The 23164-nt window shown below is 39.6% G+C and overlaps 2 protein-coding genes across 7 annotated transcripts in view; one reads left to right on the top strand and one right to left on the bottom strand.

Annotated features, from left to right (window-relative positions):
• The window catches only part of LOC126412085 (GPI mannosyltransferase 2), a 263581-nt gene that overhangs the window by 22984 nt on the left and 217433 nt on the right, over positions 1 to 23164 (top strand). The window lies entirely within an intron of this gene.
• LOC126412084 (dual oxidase-like) overlaps positions 1 to 23164 on the bottom strand; it is a 257727-nt gene that overhangs the window by 19137 nt on the left and 215426 nt on the right. For both annotated transcript variants that reach the window (XM_050081493.1, XM_050081492.1), the window contains exon 30: positions 8306 to 8461. In XM_050081493.1, coding sequence (XP_049937450.1) covers positions 8306 to 8461 — 156 coding nt within the window. The remainder of the gene's footprint in view (positions 1 to 8305; positions 8462 to 23164) is intronic.

Raw genomic sequence — 23164 nt, 5'->3', positions numbered from 1 at the left:
CAAAAAGTCAGTATAAATTTAAAAACTTAATAAACCACTGAATAATGTAGATAGAGAGGTAAAAACAAAGTTCACAAAATGTCAGACAGATGGTGCTGGACAGCAAAACGTCAGTGACTGCGCATGACAATCGTGTATAAAAGGAGCTGTAATCAGAGAGAGAATCAGATGCACCAGCAATTGCAGCATGTTGACGTTACCTGAAAACGCGCTTTTAGTGAAACTGTATTATCAGAATGGGGAATGTGCTAGTTCAGCGTTAGGATCTTATCTCCATAGGAAGGGGATACGAACGGGTAAAGGTCCGTTGACCAATGCAGCTGTGGTGAGAATGATTTTGAAGGTCGAAGCCACGGGTTGTAAGACAATAGACCCCGTAGTGGCCGACCGAGAACAAAATGCTGCTGAGACAGTTGAGGAATGGCACTGAGGCGTACCCTCTGATGCTATCCGTACAAAATCCATCGGCATCATGAACTGTTACCTGGCGATTTAGTGAAGCGGAGGGCATCTGCGGTGTGGGCGTTTCAAAAGATGGTGGAAGATGACGATTGGTTGAGTAACGTGTTGTGGACTGACGAAGCTCATTTCACACTCCGAGGGTCTGTCAACGCCCACAATTGCAGAATTTGGGCTACCGAAAATCCTAGAACTGGCGTGGAAACTCCATTGCACGACGAGAAAGTCACGGTATGGGTTGGATTTACCACATCTACCGTTATTGGGCCTTTTTTCTTTGAGGAAATGCATGATTCTGGTTTTATAACTGCTACCGTGATGGGTGAGAGGTACGCCGATATGTTACAGAATCGCATCATCCCCAGCCTGGCTGATAAACACCTGCTGGAACGTACGATGTTTATGCAGGATGGCGCTCCACCCCATATTGCTAGATGTGTGAAAAATCTCTTGCGTGCATCGTTTGGTGATGATCGTGTGCTCAGCCGCCACTTTCGTCATGCTTGGCCTCCCAGGTCCCCAGACCTCAGTCTGTGCGATTATTGGCTTTGGGGTTACCTGAAGTCGCAAGTGTATCGTGATCGAGAGACATCTCTAGCGATGCTGAAAGACAACATTCGACGCCAATGCCTCACCATAACTCCGGATATGCTTTACAGTGCTGTTCACAACATTATTCCTCGACTACAGCTATTGTTGAGGAATGATGGACGTATTGAGCATTTCCTGTAAAGAACATCATCTTTGCTTTGTCTTACTTTGTTATGCTAATTATTGCTATTCTGATCAGATGAAGTGCTATCTGTCGGGCATTTTTTGAATTTTTGTATTATTTTGGTTCTAATAAAACCCCATGTCATTACAAGCATGTGTGTCAATTTGTACCGCTCTATCTACATTATTCCGTGATTTATTCAGTTTTCAAATTTATACTGACTTTTTGATCACCTGGTATTCTATAATTTAGGACTGGAAGGAGAAGCGATACAGTAGAACCATTAACACTTGAGTTAAGAAGCTTGCATACATGGAAGAGACCTGGAGGGATTCAGATTGATTATATTATGGTAAGATAGATTTGACAAATTTAGAAAAAATTAAAATACAGTAAATAAAGCAGGCGAAAGGAAATTTAAATGTCTAAAAATAAATTGACAGGAGGTGCAAGATGGGTAAGTGATATTACTAGAGGACAAATGTGACATTGTAGAAACATACATGGCTAAGCCCAGGTGGCAAACTAGTACTAACCAAAGGAGAGAAAGCTAAAAGGTAGAAGGAATTGTGGAAGTATATACAGGGGAAATGACTTGAAGACATTATTGCCATAAACTGTGTTGTGTGCATGGTAGAGGTGTGGTTAGCTTCATTGGCTGGCGTGCTCCAGGTTGTCAGTCCTAATACAATCATCAGCAAATATTTGTTTGTATTTATCATTTCTAGAAGGTTCTCAAATTTCTTATTTCTAATTCTCGTGTATTCTGGAACATTTGATATGTGTGTAAATAGCAGTGCCCTCTGTCCAACCGCAGTTTTATTCTGTCCTGTCTGTATGTTGGTCACCGTAATGAATGTGCTTTCATTGATAAGTATTGTACTTCATTGACCATCCTACTTTTGGATTTGGCTAAGCCCAGGTGGCAAACTAGTACTAACCAAAGGAGAGAAAGCTAAAAGGTAGAAGGAATTGTGGAAGTATATACAGGGGAAATGACTTGAAGACATTATTGCCATAAACTGTGTTGTGTGCATGGTAGAGGTGTGGTTAGCTTCATTGGCTGGCGTGCTCCAGGTTGTCAGTCCTAATACAATCATCAGCAAATATTTGTTTGTATTTATCATTTCTAGAAGGTTCTCAAATTTCTTATTTCTAATTCTCGTGTATTCTGGAACATTTGATATGTGTGTAAATAGCAGTGCCCTCTGTCCAACCGCAGTTTTATTCTGTCCTGTCTGTATGTTGGTCACCGTAATGAATGTGCTTTCATTGATAAGTATTGTACTTCATTGACCATCCTACTTTTGGATTTGGACCTGTTTGTGGTTATGGCATGGCATCGTTTGTTGGAGATGCAGGGTTCTTCAAAATGATTACATCACCATGGTTCCAATTAACCAATATAAAAGCCATCACATACATGGACAGGAAGTGGAATAAAAGAGGTACATCATTCCTGAGGTCTGTACTTACAGGAGACCAGTGGATTTCAAAACAGCTGCCATCAGGCATCCAATAGTGTTCCTCAGATGCTGCTCAGGACACAGTGAAGTGGCTGAAAGGATTCAACTAAGCTGTCAGATACAAGAAGGTGGGATAACATGATGTGTTTGGCAAATGTGTACTTTTACTTGGATGGAACAACCCTGCAGTGGTTCCAGAACATCGGAAAGAACTAGATAGCTGGTACAAATTCCAGACCAAACTGAAGAAAATATTTGATGACACAGCAACAAGTCTGCTCATCAGAAGTTCAATTGAAGAATAGTGCACAACTTAATGGGGAAACAATACATATGGAATGTTTTCGCTTTACGCCACATTGTGAATCCAAATGTGATAGAAGCTGACAAAATCTCATACGTGATGAAAGGAGTTGCAGAAGACATCTACCAAGCTCTTTTGGTAAACATGTAACAGCAGCAGAGAAATTTGTCAAGTGGTGCCATCACATTGAGGTAATGAAACAGAAAAAACAGTACCAAAGAGGCATGAACAACTCACAATCATGGCCTCACCTCACATACATCAGGTAGTGAGAGAAGAGAAATACAGCAGTTTATGGCAGCCAAAAAGTCTGAGTATGCAAGGGATAGAAGCCATGAAAGTCCACTCCATATATCAGGAGGTAACAGGAAATGTTGAAGAAGAGATGTTTCAATATTTGGCACAAATCTCAATCCCCAGTTGAATACATCATGAATTGTGGACTCATTCAACTCCAACTTATGTCATGACTGTCAAATGGCATTCAGCATCTGACCAAAGCTGGGTCAATCAAATCTTGTGGCAAGTGTAACGTCCCACAGAAGAAATGATTTTTGGAGAACAGTGAACAACATTCATCCATTGTGGACAACCTGCACACGTTCTTTGCTACTTTAGAGAAAGCAAGTGTCCAATGACTATACTGCACCATCAGACATCAGCCGTCTCAACAGCTGCAGACGATTGTGGTCTTAGCTGTGGGACGAAGTCAATCACTTTACCCTGGAGGAGTCCGCTCCCAAACGTGCTGCAGCTGTTCCCTGTTGCTGTACAGAGATAGCAGCCTCTTCCCTCACTGCTGAATTCAGGAAAACTATGTGAGGTGACCATATGTGGAGGCAAGGTTGCCATAGATGAAAATCCTCTATAGACGACATTTACCAAGATGTCAAGGAATCTCATTGATGGCATCATCAATGGCCAATCTCTCAATGCTCTAGTTCAGGGCTTTCTTCTTCTTCTTCTTCTTCTTCAATGTGGAATGCTTATCGTCACCAGCTAAGGACGGCTATGATGGTGATACGAAAGTGATTGTTCTGAAAATCTCACATGGGAGTTATGTCCAGCCAACAGAAACAAGTACAGCACGAATAACTAACAGTGACAGAACACAGCTGCTCGAATTCATCATTTTAACAGAATATAGTCATAATGTTATTCTTAGATGGGACTTCTTAGAAGCATCACAAGCAGGCAGAATGTGGAAGATCAGAGCTCCCAAGTTGATTAAGCTATCCCAGCAAGCACACATAACGAAGATTGCTCTGACAGTTGTTTGCTGTTGAAGCCATTGTTATTGCCAGCCGTCAAAGAGTTAAGTTCCTATCAGCAATCTAGATGCTCATTGAAACTGCTGGAGTCTTTGTTGATTGCAAAAAGCTACTCAGGCTCACAGAATAAATCTACATGCCAGTGATGATCATAAGCTTTTTTGGTAGCCGAGGAAAGCTTTGGATTACTAACGCCGTTCGCTGCTACAACTCATCCCTAAAGGTATGTGAACAGAGACAGCCAAATCATCTCACAAAGAGCAGCTTAGTGCTTCACTACTACTAAAGAAAATTCAGTGAGGAAAGTACTGTTGAACTGCCAATAGGATCTGGGTCGACTGAGGAATAACATTGGCAATAGTTTGTGATGCATTCAAATCTGGAGTGGAGAAAACACAGACCAAGTGGCCCATGATAAAGCACATATCAACACTGGAGATATCCACCAATCAGCCGTTGTTTGTATAAGGTGTCATATGCTGAACGATAGATTATCCGGGAAGAAATAGAGAATATGGTGCAATGTCATATCATTGAATCGTCAATGTCCTTAGCCCTCTCCAGTGGTCATAATGGATGAGGATGGCACGACACATGGTGTTCCTGCATCAACTACAGACAACTAAACCATCATGAAAGAGTCCACCCATTTCCCTCCATTAATGACACCCTAGACCGATTGAAAGGAACACGCTATTTCTCAACTACGGATCTGCAGTCAGGCTATTGACAAATAAAGGTTGAAGAGGTGGGCTGTGGGAAGACTGCCTTCACAACAGCTGATGGCCTTAGAGAGTTCAAAGTTATGCAGGTAGGACCATATATTGCTCCAGCCACTTTCAAACGTGTGATGGAAACTCTGCTTTGACATCTTAAATGGACGATGTGTGTTTGATATTTGGAAGACAATCTTTTCAAAAAACATTTGAAGAACATGTAAGCTGGCTGACAACCTTTCAATATGTTCAGACAGCAAGCTTCTGCCTGAATGTGAAAAAGTGCCTCTTCATTGCCCAAGAAACAAAACTCTTGGCATGCCTAATTAATGGTGATGGATTCTGTTCCAATCCAGAGAAAATATGACCAGTCACAGATTTTCCAATCCTCAGCACATTGGTTAAGTGAGAAGTTTTCTCAGGATGTACTCTTACTACCGATGATTCATATAGAAGTTCTGTACCAAGGAATGTCCCTTGGAAGAACCACTGCAGGGAGGTGCCAAATTTTCCTGGTATGAGGTGCAAGAAGGATCTTTGTTTATAAGGTGATGCTATCATCTTCTCCAGTGCTAGCATTGTGTGGCGAGAATGTTGATGCACAAATTCACATTGATGCTAGCAGTTATGGGCTAGGTACAATTCCAGAAGTTTAGAAATGTGCCAAAAATAAATTCAGAATAGCACATGCTTCGAGAGTACTCTGAGGCCGAGATGAACTGCTCTACAGCCATAAAGAGTACCTTGCAGTTGTTTGGACCAACAAGTTTCACATGTATTTGTGTGGCAAACCGTTCACCATTGTGATGGACAAATATACTCTGTGCTGGCTCATTATCCTGAATGATCTATTGTTGTGACTGGCGAGATGGACACTGAAGTTTCAAGAGTATGATGTCACAGTGCTATATGAAAGCAGATGGAAACAAAAGGATGCTGACTGCCTTCCAAGGAATTTTTTGGCAGAATGTACCAGCATGGATGATGACTGCTATCACTGAATTAAGTGACATTGCTGCTGAACAGAGACAAGATCAAGCATTGCTGGAACACAGTGAAACCTTTAAGAAGGAAGAACTGATCAAACAACTCCTATTAATAAACAGGGCGTTTTATGAGAGGGATTATGATCCCGTGGTGCTGAAATAATTGTCATCTCAGCTCATCTACGGCCAGCTATCCTGAAGTACATATTTTTATTGTACTGGCATTCACAGCCAAACTTTTGTGTGTTGGGGGAAAAAAAAGAAAAAAGAAAGAAAAAAAGGTGCTACAGTTGTAGATCCTTTATTAAAAACACAACTGGTTCCGTAATTTAAATTACATCAGGTGAAAATCTGAACAAAAGGAAGATACCATAAACAATACTATGCAAAGACCATATAATAGTGACAAAAAAGGTTCACAAGATTGAATGCTTACATTACAGCGGTAAAACCAGTTTTACAGTCCGATCCTAACACTTTCTTAAAATTTGGGAATTTTTCAAAAAGCAATAGTCATGGATTAAAAAGTGGCAATGAATCTGGAGCCTATGAACAAATGGAACAAGAGAAAAAGATTATAAAAAGCACCAGAAAGAGCAGATTTAATACTAAAAACTGAGTGATCTGTGCTGGATAAATAAGTCAAGGCAGAACTATAACTGAACCGGAAATATGTTCCTTAAACCTAACTTCAAAGGAGCTTCCAGTTTGGCCTATTTACTTAGAGTGGCAACCATCACAGAATGATGTAAACACTTGTCTTGTGCGCTTCTGTTTCATTGTTTGTATGTGTTTAAACCACTGCCCATTATTGTTAGGAATGAAATATCCTGGGATAATACCTTTTGTAGCCACTTGTGTGCCCATTCTATTTGAAACCGTTCCACAGTATGGAGCCCTATGAAGAAACAGTCCTAGTGCCATTCTCCTGCATGGGAAGGAATTTAAATGAAATATCCTGTTGACCCTGGGCTGGGGCAGTCCTGAATGCTCTGTGGGTCACATGGGATTCACAAAGACTGACAGAACCAGGCGCAGGTATATCAGGTCAGGTGTTTACTGATCCATTAGGACACTGTGTGACCCCCTGTAAAAAAGGCCAATGAGTGGATGTGTGTGTTACAGTTGCCTCCAAGGTAGCTGATACAAATTCCACCTGCAGCAGTGCTGTTCCATTGGCTTAGAACTGACCTCATGGGGAAATTTCCAAAGTTGACAAACTGGTATCGGTGGATAATCTGCACTGACTACTGCACCTGCTACACTGTGAGTGAAGCTGTGCCGACTGATGAAGCTTATGAGATTGCCAAGCTCCTAGTAGAAGACATCTCTTCCAAGCATGGAGCATTCTGGGACTAGCATCAGAGGTAATTTCATGTTGTGTCATCACCTGTAGGAGGACCATCCACAGACAAATACAAAACTGAACACTTTAATAAGACATTGGTAGAGGAAAGTTGAATCAAGGCCCCAGGAGGATGCCATTCCCTCAGAATTATTGAATTCCTTGGGACAGCCAGCCATGACAAAACTGTTCTACCTGGTGTGCAAGATAACACGAGACACGTGAGTCATAATTTCAAAATGTTGACACACAGTATTAATAGAAGAATGGAAAAAACTGGTAGAAGCTGACCTCAGAGATGGTCATTTGACAGAAATATGAAAACACATGCAACAATACTGTCAGACTTACCTTGAAACATAAGTTAAAAAAGGCAAAGCAGTGTTCATGGTATTTGTGGGTTTGGAGAAAGCTTTTGACAATGTTGAGTGGATTAAATTATTTGCAATTCTGAAGGTTTCTTGGATGAAATAGAGCACAAAATTATGCACAACTTGTACAGAAACCAGACTGCAGCTATAAAAGTTGAAGAGCGTGAAAGGGGAATGGGACAGTGGTTGAGAAGGGAGTGAGACAGGACTGTACCATCTCCCCAGTGTTATTCAGTCTCTACACTGATAAAGTGTTACATGAAACCGAGGACGAATTTGAAAAAGTAATTAAAGTTCAGGCAGGAGAAATAAAAACTTTGAGGTTTGACGATGAAACTTTAATTTAGAGCCAGCAAATAACTTGGAAAAGGTGTGGAATGAAGAAAGAGATTGTACAATGAACATTAACAAAAATGAAAAATGGATAATAGAATGGTGTCAAATTAAATCGGGCAAAGCAGAGGTTATTTCATTCATGTGATAGTTGTAAATCACATTACTCCAAGGGGCTATTTAGAAATTCTCCCATCCATTTGCTTTATTGAAATGTTAACACTAACACATTACAATAACCCAAGAAATTTTTCCATCTGACTGTTTGTCTGCTTAGTTATCACGTTCAGTGTTAACATGTGACCAGGCATGATGAATTGTAAATCATAGTTTACTTACCAGAAGAATAGTCCTGAGATCAAACTTGTGGTAGAATTGTGTTATGAAAATGTGTACAGACACAACATTACTGATGTCGGCATTCTCCACCTCTCTAATGATATCTACCAGCCATTCAAATTGTTTTTGTGTCTTTGTTATCCACAGAAAGTACACCTGCAATAAAAAGTCAATTTTGATGTTACTTGTTGATAACTGCTACAGAAGATCACATTTCAGATGCATTGTAAATATGCTAATAGGTGTTCTGCATCACCACTCTAGAGGCTAGTTCACAATCTACACCTACATCGGCATCTACATCTACATATGTACTCTGCAAACCAGTGTGAGGTGCACGGCAGAGGGTGCATCCCATTGTACCAGTTATTAGGGATTCTTCGTGTTCCATTCACATATGGAGCACGGGAAGAATGATTGTTTGAATGCCTCTGTGCATGCAATAATTATTCTAATATTATCCTCATGATCCCTGTGAGTGATGTGTAGGGGATTGTAGTACATCCCTTGGGTAATTACTTAAAGCTGATTCTTGAAACTTTAACAGACTTTCTCGGGATAGTTTACATCTGTATACTGTTCGGTCAAGTAGCAAATGATATAGTAGGCCTAGTTAACAGCTAAACAACAAGTAAGCAAGCACACATTCACACATGATTATACACCTTACAACAATGGTTATACTGGAAGAGGTGGAAGAAGATTGAAACAGTAAGGAAGAGAAAGAGACAGTGAGCATGAAAATGGATTAGCTAGAGAGATTTGCATGGAACTTTCAATGTGTTTCTGAAAGACCTCTCAACTGATGACCCGAAAGAATACTTTTGAGAATGTCAGAAAAGTTGCTGCAATTTTCTATTAGAAAAGTACTCATTGAAGAGGAGCCCTAACTGCAGAAAGTAAATCGTAGGAAGTGTTGTACCTTTTTGTGCAGAAGTGGTGTCCAGTTGAAAGACTTGCACAGAGCCAGTGAACCACATGAAATTATTATTATAACTATTTGTTTATTCTTTCGAGAAGTTTGTGATGCTAATTATGAAGTGTTGAAAGAGTCCATCAAGTTATGGTCTGAAAAACCATCTCATGGTTTTATGTATTTCTTTATTTTAAAACAAAATATTTTTAAAGTAATCATTGTAAGATAAAACAAAAAAGTTTTAAAACAAGACTTCATTACACATAAAATGCAATTGGGAGATTATCAGTTGTCATTTCTGAAGTGATGTCTGTTGGAGAATGTTCAGAGTTCAGTGATGAATGGGAAGCAAGTGGTTCAGTGACACAAATGAGAAATGTAGATATGTTTCATTATATCTTGACACTACTTCTTCTGAGTATGGAGTAGTCTGATAATGCGATGCTTTTACTTGCAGATGAGGGGAATCTCTCTCCGTGCTCAGTGCACTTTCAGTGGAATTGTTGTTTTCTTGTCTTGGAGCATAAGGTCAAGGCAAATCCATCGAAGTGTGGCTGATAATCTCCATTCTGTATTGCCCAATGGAGTCTTGTAATCTATGAGGGGGGACCCAAAAGTAACCGGAATCGTAATGCTGCACATTGTGTACTTGAAGTAGCAGGTTGCGCCACCAGAGGGTTATAGTAGGAGCTCTGCTGAGTCATTCTGCCACGCGGCATCACCCAACAGTGAGAAGTGTGGTTCCTTTGGCAGTTCTTTGAGTGTGCATACAGTGCAGACGTGACACGAGAAAATGGCTAGTTCTTACGAACAACATGCAGCAGTGAAGTTTTGTTTCTTGCTCGGCAAGAACGCAGCAGAAACTGTTGTGATGATTCAGACAGCCTACAAAGACCATGCTCTTAGTAAAACGCAAGTGTACAAATGGTTTTCTTGGTTTAAAAAGTGAGAAATGGTGGTTGAAGATCAGCCCCGTTCCGGTCGACCTTCGACTGCTTGAAGACAACATCGACAAAATCCGTGATCTCATCAGTGAAGATCAACGCAGGACAATCGACCAACTCGAGAACTTGTCCGGGTTGTCCTGGAGCTCATCTTGACCATCGATTTGAGGATGCGAAGAGTGGCAGCAAAATCCGTGCCGAAGCTTCTTGCCAGAGATCAAAGGGATCGTCGCCAAGTCTGTCTTGAAATGAAGGACGCGTTCAAAGATGATCCACATTCCCTCAACAAAATCATTACAGGTGATGAGTCATGGTGCTCTGGGTATGATACAGAAAGTAAACAACAGTCATGACAATGGAAGTCACCTTGCTTACCTCGACCAAAAAAAGCTCGACAAGTGAAATCGAATGTGAAAACGAAATTGGTCTGTTTTTTACATCAAAGGGACCATACACTCCGAATTTGTCCCTGAAAACCAGACAGTAAACCAACAATTCTATTTGGAGATTATGAAACGGCTTTGCAGGAGTTTGGGAGTTTGTCGCGAAAACGTCCGGCTTTATGGGAGTCTGGCATGTGGTTCCTGCATCACGACAATGCTCCCGCGCACACGGCTCTCAGCGTTCGCCAGTTTTTGGTCCCAACGAAGACGACTACCTTGACCCACGCGCCCTATTCGCCAGATTTAGCACCTTCGAACTTCTTTCTGTTCCCGAGGATGAAAAGAGATTTGAGAGGGAAGCGTTTTGCAGATGTGGAAGACGTAAAACGCAATGTCATGAAAGTGCTAGCAGGTATCAAAGAGGACGAATTTAAAAGGTGCTTCAAACACTGGAATGAACGTTTGGACAAGTGTATTAATGCTAATGGAGAGTACTTTGAAGGAGATTAAGGTTGTATTTGAAACCAATAAAGTATATACTTTCTAGAAAGAAATTCCGGTTATTTTTGGGTCACCCCTTGTATGCTGTCAGTGAATCCTGTTTACATATAGTTCCATGTGTTTTTGGACCTTCAAAGCCAATAGCCATGGCAATTACTTTAGCCAGAGGGGAACATGTTTTCCGAGCACATCAAACTCTGTTTCTTGTGACAAAAAATTTTGAAGTTTTTAATTTTCTGTTTAATCTCCTTCTCATGGAGCCCTGGTATTCACATTAACTTTTACAGCTCTGCGATAGTGACTTCTTTTGCTGTGTAATTTTTGTACATTGGACATTCCACATTACACAAACACTTGTGTTCCATGTAAAGAGAAACAAACTTAACGTTGTATTGTCACTCAGTCATGTTGCTGAGCCACTAGAAACATGACTGAAAATAGAGTGGAACAAAGACAGATAATACTGCATGCTACTGAACAAACGGTGTTTACGTGTCCAGTTGCACGCCAGTGGTGATCTGGGATGGGGGAAGCTACTTGACTGGCTACGATTTAACATACTGGATCGGGCCAGCTAAACTGTTTTATTTACCAAATTTACTAAACCATGTTCATTAAATCGCGTAACACTTGATTAAATTACTGGCCTAGTGTGAACCAGCCTTATGGGACAGTAATATGTATAAATTTGTGTATATTATCAGACTCGTCTCCTGGAAGATTTTCCCAAAATTATGTTAAGTTCCCTTTTTTTGTATTTTCTTCCAGTTATATATGATGTTGTCTTTTTTAAAAGTTATATAATATATGGATACTGTTTATAAGTTATTGTGTAGATTCTTTCTGTTGTAGTATTTCTATGTAGATATTTTTGTATTTGTATCAAGTTGTTGGCAGTATGGTTCAACAAAATAAAATTGAATAGAGAAATGAAAGTATGATAAGCGTGCAAAAACCCTTGTCTACAACTCGACACGATTAGAGACAATTCTAAAACAAAACAAGCTGGGTCCAGCATCTTGATATGTTTAGCTGCGAGTTAACTCAATTTTATTTTGCTAACTGGCCAGAATCCAAGGAATTGTACAGCACTAATTTAGAATATAAGGCATAGTCCTTATCGATTCAGCAGGCTAGGAAAAAATCTTACGTAGTCTCGAATGTTATTGAATTTAGCATATGTTAAAATGACGGACTAAGTAAGGAACACTTTTTTCCCCTCCAAAATAATTTCTGCTCAGAGATACAGCCCTCCAAAGATTTCACTGCGTATACCATTTTGAGGATGCAAATTTTGGAAAAAAAAATTGAAAATGCTGTATCTCTGGAACAGTTCTAAGTGTTTAGTTGGTTTTTTTATTTGAAAGATAATTGTTTTATGGTTACAAAGAAATCCTCTATTTCGACCTACCTCTCAAAGTTCTTTTACTGTAGCATTCTGAACTTTTTTATAATTTATGGAAATTCCCTTTTTTTCTTCCAAAAATGCCAATCCATACAATTTTGATTGTTTTTTCTGTTGATTAGTACCATATAGTTCTACATTTCCCTGAAAAGGAGAGCTTCCACTTTTAGGTTGAACAGGTCTTATAAACAAATGAAATTTTTGCCATGGATAAAACCTGTTTTAGTACCACATTATCACATAACAGGCTCATAAAAATCAAAACCTAGCCTTATTTAACATAATTTTAGTTTAGAAAGATGAGTAAGATACTCTTTTTTCAAACATTTTTAAATGGTTCCAGAATGTATGTGAAAGGTCGAAAGACTTTTTCAATTTATATAACTTCTGTGTACTCTGTTTTGTACTGAAATAAGCCAGTGTTACACTGATTCAGTATTCTTCTTTGGTATAGAGTGATGCCTTCCTGTTGAAACAATAAGAACTGGAGCACTTACAATCTTCAAAACATTGTGAACAGGAAGTGAGCACTGATGGTGGTGTTGCTGGCTTTCAGCTGGAAATCTATATCCAGCAGCTGGTCTATATGGTAGCATAAAATTCACTACAGTTTTGTTTAACTTACAACTGGTTTCTATAATCTCTGCAATCCACTGATCAGTCATACACAAGCCACAAACATCCCCCTTCTCAGGTTGTGAATCTGAATATTATTCTGCTGTTTCTGAGGTATTGGCCGAACGAACAAAATTTCTTCTTTCTTGCTCTCTAAAGTGTGTGAAATATGAGTTCGCCCATCATTCTGAGTACAAAAATGTGTCTTCTGAATTCCTTTCACAGGAGTAGTTTGCTTGGACCATTCTTCTTTTTTTCTGCTCACAGAATTCCTTGATTTCCTCCTTGGACAAAAGAACGAGGGCTGTGGATGTGTAAGATTTCACGACTCTTGTAAAATCTTCAGCATTCTGAATCACAGCTGTATTTGGTCTGGAAAGATTGTTTTCTAGGATTATGTTGTGTAGCATGGTGCTTCAGCAGGCCTCCTACATCATCACAAGGCCCATTCCTGTGGCCAGCAGCACTGTATATCCAGTCAGTTGGCACAAGTGACTTAGTCAATTCAAACAGCTAGTAACGATTTTTAAAATGACTAGGAGCACCGTCAGAAATAATGATGCACTTCTCTGCCCTTGTTTGCAGTTGAAGAATTTTGCGCATTGCTAGCAAAGCATGTGCTGAGTCATGTCCAGTGTCATCACTTATAACTGCAATACTTGTGGTCTTGTTTTGAAAATGTTACCCCTGTAAAAATTGAAACCTGGTCATTACTCCAATGATACCCTTGTTCTTCCTGTGGGGGAATTACAGACCAGTTCTCAACGAACTCACAGTGAAGCACTAAACATAGTTCTTCAGCCTTTACACACCCTTTCACTTCTGCAATGTGTTGTTGCAATTTCTTCAGATGGTGGTATGTTACTGCTTTCACTGACCATTTACCAAGTTCATCAATGAAACTGTCAAAGGAAACAGCTTTCTTAATTAGTTTATTTTCCTCCCATGTCTCGTATGTAATTTCTGCAGAGTTATCTGCAACGTCTTCCAGGCCAAATGTCTGTAAAGACAGTCCTCCCTTTCCAGGGCAGTCACCACATTCTTGAAACAAACAAGTCTGTCGCTTTGTCACAGACTACTAATGACTTCACATGCCCAACCGAGGTGTCATATGGTACGTGCTCCAGTTAATTCTTCAAAGTTACCACACGAAGTTCAAAATTTGCGCATTGCACACAAAAACAGACATCTCTAGGTGGGCGTGGAACTACCCACTTAGGTCATGGTGCATAAAATTTTAATCTTCCAATATGTGAAGTTGTACAGTTGCTCTTATAAATTGCAAAAGTTTCTCTGATACTGCGAGTCATGTACCTCTTCACTGTCGCAACTTTTTGACTTTCAACTGTTACGGTTATAGTGTCTGTCTGAACTTGACCTGCTTCTACAGGATGACCATAATAGGGATCTGGTCTTCCAAAGACTCCTTTTACAGATCTCACATTTATTGATTTGTCTACCATGTACTTTGATATTGATGGAATGTGGTTCAAAATTGTTTTCTTTGAAAATGTCTGTGGAATAATAATTAAAACTGTAGTATGCACAATATTCAACAGCTGAATTTATACTTGTGAAAAATTCCTGGCAAGAGGTGCAAGAGTTCTTTGGTTCATTTTCTTCTGAAGATGGAATTTCTACTTTGAAGAGTATTGTTAGTTTTGCTGTAGTGTATTCATTCACAGCTTTAGTAATTTCTCTGTGCTTTCTTGGTGCATAGAGCTTATAACTCGACTTCATTGACCACAGTTTCTTAACAGAACTTAACACCTACCTCTGTAGTGGACTGATTCAGGATATTCAATTCTTCCTCTGTGGATGCAAAATCTACATCATCTGCACCATAGGAGGCTTCACCTTGTTTAGATACTATCATTGTTGTTATTCTGTCAAAACATTTAGAACACAAAAAGTTGTAACTAGAAACATCTTCACTTTGAAACAGTGTCTTCAAATGAGAACACTTATTCCCAACCTGAACAAAGACTGTTTTTTTGTTTGTCTTATATATCACTCTTTTATGGATATGCAAATAGTCAGCACACTTCACTCTCCTATGGCCCCAGTCAGAAGACATTTCAAATAGTCCTTTTCACAAAACACACTGCAACTGTGTGAACTGGCAAATTCCCCACGAAAACACATTACTCGCTGGATGGTCTCAGATTTCTTAGAAACCTCTTCAGTAAACACATTAACATGTAACAACTAAAATACAGAAACCTGCAATGAACAACCACGACAAAGAAAGTGCAAGAAATATCTACAACAAAGAAAATAAGAAATAACTGCAACAAAGACAATAGAAATAAACATTGTAACAAAGAAATTAGTAAGAAACAGCTTCAGTGAAGACATACATTACCTTTGAAAGAAAAAAAAATATTTTTTAAAATAAAACTTGTCCAACTTAAAAGTGGAAGCTATCATTTATAATATAGTACTATATAGTACTAATCGACAATCTGGATTGGCATTAAAACAGTTTTTTCTCTAAATTATAAAAAAAGAAAAATTCAAAAGGTGACAGGAAAATAACTTTGACAGATATGTCCAAAAGGAGGATACTATTGTAATCATAAAGCAATTCTCTTTCAAATCAAAAAACGCTTAACAAAATACCTAGAACTGTTACAGAGAACAGCATTTTAAAAATTTTTCCAAAATTCGCATCTTCAAAATGGTGTTTGCAGTGTCATCTTTGGAGATCTGTATCTCAGGGCAGGAATTTTTTGGAGGAAACAAAAAAATAAGTGTTTTTACAAACTCCTGAATTTTAACATATGCCAAATTCAATAGCATCTGGGACTATGAAGGTAACCCCCCCCCCCCCCTCCCCTCTGATTTGCCACAACCATTAATGTCTAATTCTGGTTCCAGCATTTCATTTTTTTTTACGTTTGAAACTACATGTTATGAGTCTTACTGGGTTTAAGATGCAAACTATTTGCTGTGACTCAGTGATAGGCCTGTTCAGCTATTGTATGGACTGTATGCAGTGTGGCCAAGTTTTGGTCCCTGACTGGTATGATTGTATGACCAGCAAACATTACATATTTGAAGAGGTCTTTAAAGTTATTGGAATGTCAATCATGCAAGTTGCGAGCCCAGGAATGAACTCTGTAGTTAATTTGTTTTTGAATATCTGTGGGTTACACCTTGACCAAACAATTTTTCTTCTTTTTTCCAACCCAAACATGGTTCGCTGGAAGTACAACATAATCATAGCATTTTTTGTTTGGTGGCTATCTAGTAACTTCATAAAAACATGTCTGTATAGAAAAGAAGCAAAAAAATTGTGCTTGCATAAGGTGGCACCTATGAAAAAACAAATTTATTTGTAGGCAAACAGACACAAGAGTAAGCTTCAACGCCCAGCTCAGTAATTTACTTCTTGATGAGTGAAGGTGCGCTTAGACTCGTTTATGGATTACTGCGTACTCCTGCAGTGAGTCGTCTAGATGGCATAAGGGCGGCGGAAGGCCCACAGCAACACAGCCAGCCCGAGTGGCAGTCCCAGCGTACAGCTCGTAAGATGGTACAGCTCTACATTTTATTTCCGTCATTATGCATTCACTGTTTTTCTGTCATTATACATATGTTATTTCTGGATTACTGTATACTCCTGCGTTCCTCCAGAAAGTCCCATTTGACTTCCCACTGCATCTCTGTAATACATGGTTGCTGTTCGAACCTACTGATAATAAATGTAGCAGCCCCCGTCTGAATTACTTCAATGTCTTCCTTCAATCTGACTTGATGGGGATTCCAAATGCAGGAGCAGTAGTAAAGAATGAGTCGCACAGCGTCAAATTCGCTTTTCGTTTCCAGATGAACCACATTTTCCTAAAATTCACCCAATAAGTCAACCATCCACCCTTCCTACAACAATCCTTATGTGCTTGTTCCATTTCATATTGCTTTACAACATTGTACTTAGATATTTAATCACTGTGATACTGTCAAGCAACATGCTACTTATGCTGTATTTGAACATTACGGGATCGTTTTTCCCACTCACCTGCAGTAATGTAAATTTTTCTGTGTTGAGAGCTAGCTGCCATTCATCACACCAACTAGAAATTTTATTATTAAAAACCATTCTCAAAAGCCAAGATCGTATTAAATATTTTTCATTCAAGACAACCAGTTTCGACAATCTTAACTGTCATCTTCAGGTTTTAAAATTTGTGTGTGTGTGTGTGTGTGTGTGTGTGTGTGTGTAACAAAACATGTTGATTTTTACGCTGAACCTCATGCACAAGATGTCAAGTGGACGCAGCGCCTTGTCCAAAAGGCCCTGTCCGTATACATACTGCTCACAGGTGCTTGTTACATGATACAATATGGTATCAGTTTCTATAACTGCAATGGACTATGATGCATTTCTGGGGGAACCACTGGAGTACGTTCCCCAATGCAGCAGAAACATAAAGACAGACCCTATTTGTAATATTGCTCTTGTACTGTAGTGGAACACAAATGTATTCAGGAATTTTGTGAAGAAGAGTTATACTGACCACCTCAGGGGTGACTACTGGTGTCATGGTCAGAAGTGGGTTGTGAGGTGTAACATTCAGTGTGATACTTATTATGACTGTTGTGCGCCTACTTTTCTTGGAAGGCTTTTCCAATTATAATTGTTGTAGAACTCAGGATTCCCACAACACTTTTATATGAAATAATTTGCAAGAATTCTGTTGAGTTAACATACTTGCAAGAATCCTATTAAGTTACCATTTTTTAAGATAAGCAAGACCTTGCAACTTATAAATTTTAGCAAATTAATGCTAAGCACGATCTTCTTCTTTTCTTCTTTTGCTCGCGCCTTTATCCCGCGGGTCACAGGATCGGCGTGGTTAGGTATGGATTTGGCAAGGTTAATGTTAAGGGGTGGCTGGATGCCCTTCCTGCTGCCACCCTGTACCCCGGTGGGACGGAATTAGTCCCTCCCCCCCCCCCCCAGCTGTCTGCATCTAGTGTAATCCATGGAATAGTGCTAATGTGTTCAGATGTCTGTGAGTCTTCTAACTGAGGCAGGAAGTGGGGATCAGCCCAGTATTAACCTAGGGGGATGTGGAAAACCACCTAAAAACACATCTAGGCTGGCTGGCACACTGGCCCACGTTGTTAATCTGCTGGGCCTATTCGATCCGGGGCCGGCCCGCCTACCAGAGTCCAGGAAGCAGCGCATTAGCACTCTTGCCTAATCTGGCAGGTAATGCTAAGCACAATGTGTATCTAAATAAATTCTGTCTACTTCTATGGAGTGTTGCTAAACAAAACAACCTCCGATGCCGAACAAAGGGTACCTCTGGTGACGGGTCTGCGAACTCCTCAACATCTACGAAACGTAGTTGTGACTGTTTTACTAGCTTCATCAACCCTCTAGGAAGAAGTGGAACATCGTCCAGATATCTTTCTGGAAAATCAACTCAGCATCCGGAGCATGTTCTTCGGTTAGATTGTGCTTCTTTTTTGGATGGTAGTACATGCATTTGGTTTTGAGGCACAAGTGTAGGTGGCAGTTCAGAAATAAGTATGCTGGTTTTACTCTGTCAGTTGAGATAGTAGAAGTTTAATACAGTTTCCAGTGTTCGTTCTTCTCTTTTGATCATCCAATGTGGGTTGTCATACAGATGGGTAGCAACAGTACTTTTGACAGTAATTGTAGATGTGGTACAGAGTCAAATGCTTGTTGTATAGTATCATTGTGGTCCTTATGTGAAATATATGTTTGTAGATATTATGTCAACTTTAAGAAAACTAGAAATGTGTGTATTTTATATTTCGTGAAGATCACATCAGCTAAGAGGCAACCCAAGGAATCTTCAACCTTCTACGAATGTTGAAGATGGCGGACATAGACTTACGTCCAGATGGCCTCACACAAGATGATGCCGGAAGTTTCCCGTAGATGCTACGGCCTTCATTACTAAGACAGCGTAGCAGTGTTTTGAAATGAAAAATAAAATTTATGTTTAGTTCAGGAGGAGACATGCTTGCTAAAACATGTATAGAGAATTCCACATAGTTTACATGGCAGTGTGTACATAGTGTTCTTTAATAAAACAGTTTATGTCTTTGGGAAAGAAGTTAAAAGTGTTTGTTACAAATTATTTTGGAAGATAATGAATCAAAAATATTTGCCGGGGATGTGTTTAAAGAACAATGCTTGGAAGTGAGTTTTTGTTTGTTTGTTTAATGTAAGTTTAAAAGCTATTACAAAGCCAGTTGAGTGTGCTGAGTAATCTCTGATGCGGCAACATCATGAAAAATTGATATAAGGTGTTAATATCAAAACATTTTGAAAAATATGGACATGATAGAGTATATCTATAGAAAGTGATTAAGTTTTTTATTTAGGAAGTGACTAAGAGTCATCACAAATTATGTCAATAATAATTTATTGTCTTTCTCCGTCTGAACTGTAATCAGAAGACCAAACAGTACCGTCAGACTCCATGTCATTCTCAGCCGAAGGCATCACTAGATGCCAATGTTGAGGGGCATGTGGTTAGCACACTTTCCCTATCCTTGCCAGTTTTTGTAACCATAACTGCTACTTTCGGTAATCTGATGAAACCACTGAGGCAAGGCCGTTGACAATAATTTACTGTACTTGAGAATTGTTAACACACCTGCCAGAGATTTACGACAAATCGCTGATCTTGTGGTTAACTGTGATCCTTGGTTGGCATAGTAACAGCAATCAACAGATAGAGATAATCTTTGAATTATATTATGTAATTGTATTTTGAAACTGATTTTTTGAAATAAAAATATTATTCAGTGCCCACATTTTGACTGTTTTTGTTGTATGAAATGGGAAGATAGAGGACATCCAGAAGAAAGAAGAGGCAAGTAACAACATGAAGCAAAAGCAGTTAATGAAAACTCGAAAAAAGAAGAGGAGATCATTTAGGGAGGCAGAGAAAAATTTCTTTTTACAGGTGGAGTTTGTATCGATTGGACAAGCTTTCTACAATGGTAATTCCAAAAGTAAGGTCCCTATTTTTTATATGAGTACATAGACCTGTTTATTTCTACAATGGTTTACATCAGTTTACAGCTTGAACATTTAGCTATTTTTCAACATAATCACCATTTCTGTTGATCCATTTTTGTAGACGCTGTGGCAGTTTTTGTATGCCTATGTCATACCAGCTCGCCGCCATGCTGTTCAAAAACTTATGAATCTCTTCTTTCACCTCGTCGTCTGAGCTGAATTGCTTGGAGCACAATTAACGCTAACAGATACTGTGAGACTCCGAAAAAACTCAAACGGGCAATTCAGAACTGGAGAAAACGGGCAATTCAGAACCGGGGAAGAGGAATGTTGAGCAAGGGCATACACATTCTCCATGACAACACTCGCCTACACATCGCTTGGCAAACTACTGCTCTCCTGCAACAGTTTCAGTGGAACATATAATCACCCACCCACCCTATAGTACTGACTTGGCGCCCAGTGACTATCACCTGTTCCCTAGGTTCAGGGTGTATACGACCCGGGAAAAACCCGGGAATTTTTTCATCTGGGAGAAAACCGGGAAAAACCCGGGAATTTTTCGGAATTCCGGGAATTTTTCATTGTTTTAGCTTTCAGTTAAATTTTTGTAATTTTGACTGCAGAATTGATTCTCTAGCAAAGAATGTTATTGTATTCTGCTACTGGAGAAATACTGCAGCAATAAAATATAAACGAGAGGGGAAAAAAATAAAACTTTAGTGGCAAAGGAAATGCGCAGTATACAACAACAAAACACCGTGCACGCACAAGCGTCTGCAAATAGCAAAAATATGCCAAAGGCCGTAGGGCGCAGACTAATTCTTCGTAACAATAAACTGCTTGCTATGATCATGACGTCACAACTAACCACATTAGGTTCGTTTGACCAGTTGCCAGCGGTCTGTTGCGCATGCGCAGTTGACTCGCGAATAAGCAGTACCTTCTCCCGCTTCCCGCTATTTGAAGTTTGGCTGCTAGCTGTATCGGTAGTAGCAGCAAGCAGCCAGATGTAAACGAGAAAAAATTTTCTCGCGCGCCCTAGTTGCCAGATTCGCGCTTGCACAGAGTTGTCTGAGTTAGTAGTGGGGAGGAGGTCAGTCTCCACGTGACCCGTGTTTACGTTAAGTGATTTCGCTGCTTCTCTTCGTGTACAGCTCCCATGTCAAATGAAAACAAAACGGATTTCTGTGGCTTAAGCTATCAAGTGAATTAAAATACATTCACATAATTACGGAGGGCAAAAATATAGTATTAATTTCAGTTTTCTGATTTTATTTTATTTCCAAGTTAGTAGCAGTCAAGCATTAATCGCCTTGCAGAACAATGAAGTTATTTTTGCAAGTTTGCTAAAGAAATTTGGCTTTATTAATCTTTCCGCTGAGGCAATCATTTTATTTGAAACGATGTGTTTCATTCTAGAGTATTGGCTAGTTCCAACTGTTCGCTGAATTTCAAGTGCACGTTATCATCTTCTGCCCTGTATGGCATTATGCCATAATAAAGAACCAAACATGAGATCGTAGAGTACTGGTACTCCAAGAAAATTTACATCCCAGAAACCACACTGAAAAGCTTAATATCAGATGGGACCTACTTCATTGTGAATCTGGAAAAAGCCAATTTGCACCTCAAGCCGAATTATGCATTTTAGTATGGTTTACGAAAATCCAATGCTCTTTGGAGTATCCTCTGATGCCCTGTTTCTTTTATGGTGTAATGTAAGCTCTCTTAGTGCTTTATATACCACTGCAGTTGCACACGCACAATGATGTCTGTTTTCTGGCGCTCTCTGGCAACTGGGAAATCGAACCTATTTCTAACAGTCTCCGGATAGTACTGCGAACGGTGGTTGTAGTCCGTGAGACGAGTGGTACTGACAGTTCCGGCGGGCAGACGGCGCTGTTGCCGAACGTGGCTCACAGCACGCGGCGCCCTGTCTGCTACACGCATTCTCTAGCAGCAGAAATAAAAGCGAGACAAAATACAAGTCGTATTGGTGCGCGTGAATTTATTTAAAGAGTATGCTTGAAATATATTAACTCGAAAACTGATAAGAGCTATTTAGTACAAGTATCTAAGATGCTGAAACATAATAAAGTTATTTGTTAAACTTCACAACTGAAATGAAAACTATTTTCGCAAGTTGTTGAACATTAACAGTTTTGGTTTCCATTGTTAAGTATTAGCATTATTAATTTGTTCTACTACAAGCTACAGAATAATTGGTCAGTGTATTAAGAGTTATGATCTGGTTGTAGATCGATAGCAAACTCCCTCCTTACATTCCTGAATACGTTGTAGTTACTGTAATGGAAAAACACCACTCACATCACTGTCAGAATCTGATTTGACATTGTCTTCCTCAGCACTACTCGAACTATCACTGCTCTCTGCCAGATGTATAATTAAATTTTCGATGCATTCTTCCACAACCCCTTCGGTTTTGGCCGCCTCTCTGATGGCACTTGCAGTGCTGTTTACAATTTTAGCCCACGTCTCTCTTGTCACTTTATTGATAGCTGCTGGAAGGAGAGTTTCCACTTCAGAGATCGTGAATTTTTTATTGTTTGCAGCAATGTAATTTTTTTATCTGCGCCCACACTCCTTCAATTGCATTAAAGTGACAGTGGTATGGAGGAAGCCGAACGATTTCATGCCCATGCCTTTTAGCAATCTCGTCAATTACATATGTTGGAAATTGGGGTTTCCTTTGTGCCACAATTTCGAGCAGTTCCGCCTTCCTTAAATCTTCTCTGAAATCTACTTTTCGCCGTTTCAACCACTGAATGATATCGTCTTTTTTTGTTGCCAAGGTTGGTGCCTTATCGTGAAAAACGGAATGATAAGGCGCATTGTCCATAACAGTCACTGATGGACTTGTCAGATTCGTCATAAGCGATGTCTCGAACCATTCTTGAAATACTACACTGTTCATTTCTTCATGGTAATCTCCCGTATTTTTTGACCGAAACATTTTCAAGCAGTTTGGCACAAAACCTTTCGATGTTCCTGCACGTAAGACAATAATACGCCCTCCTTTGCCAACAGGCACTGCCATTGCCACCTCGGGCGTTCCATCATTC

The sequence above is a fragment of the Schistocerca serialis genome, chromosome 7 (assembly GCF_023864345.2).
Source record: "Schistocerca serialis cubense isolate TAMUIC-IGC-003099 chromosome 7, iqSchSeri2.2, whole genome shotgun sequence".
In the NCBI taxonomy this organism is placed as follows: Eukaryota; Metazoa; Arthropoda; class Insecta; order Orthoptera; family Acrididae; genus Schistocerca; species Schistocerca serialis.
The sequence above is the reverse complement of the archived record's forward strand: the minus strand, read 5'-3'. Positions and strand labels throughout refer to the sequence as shown.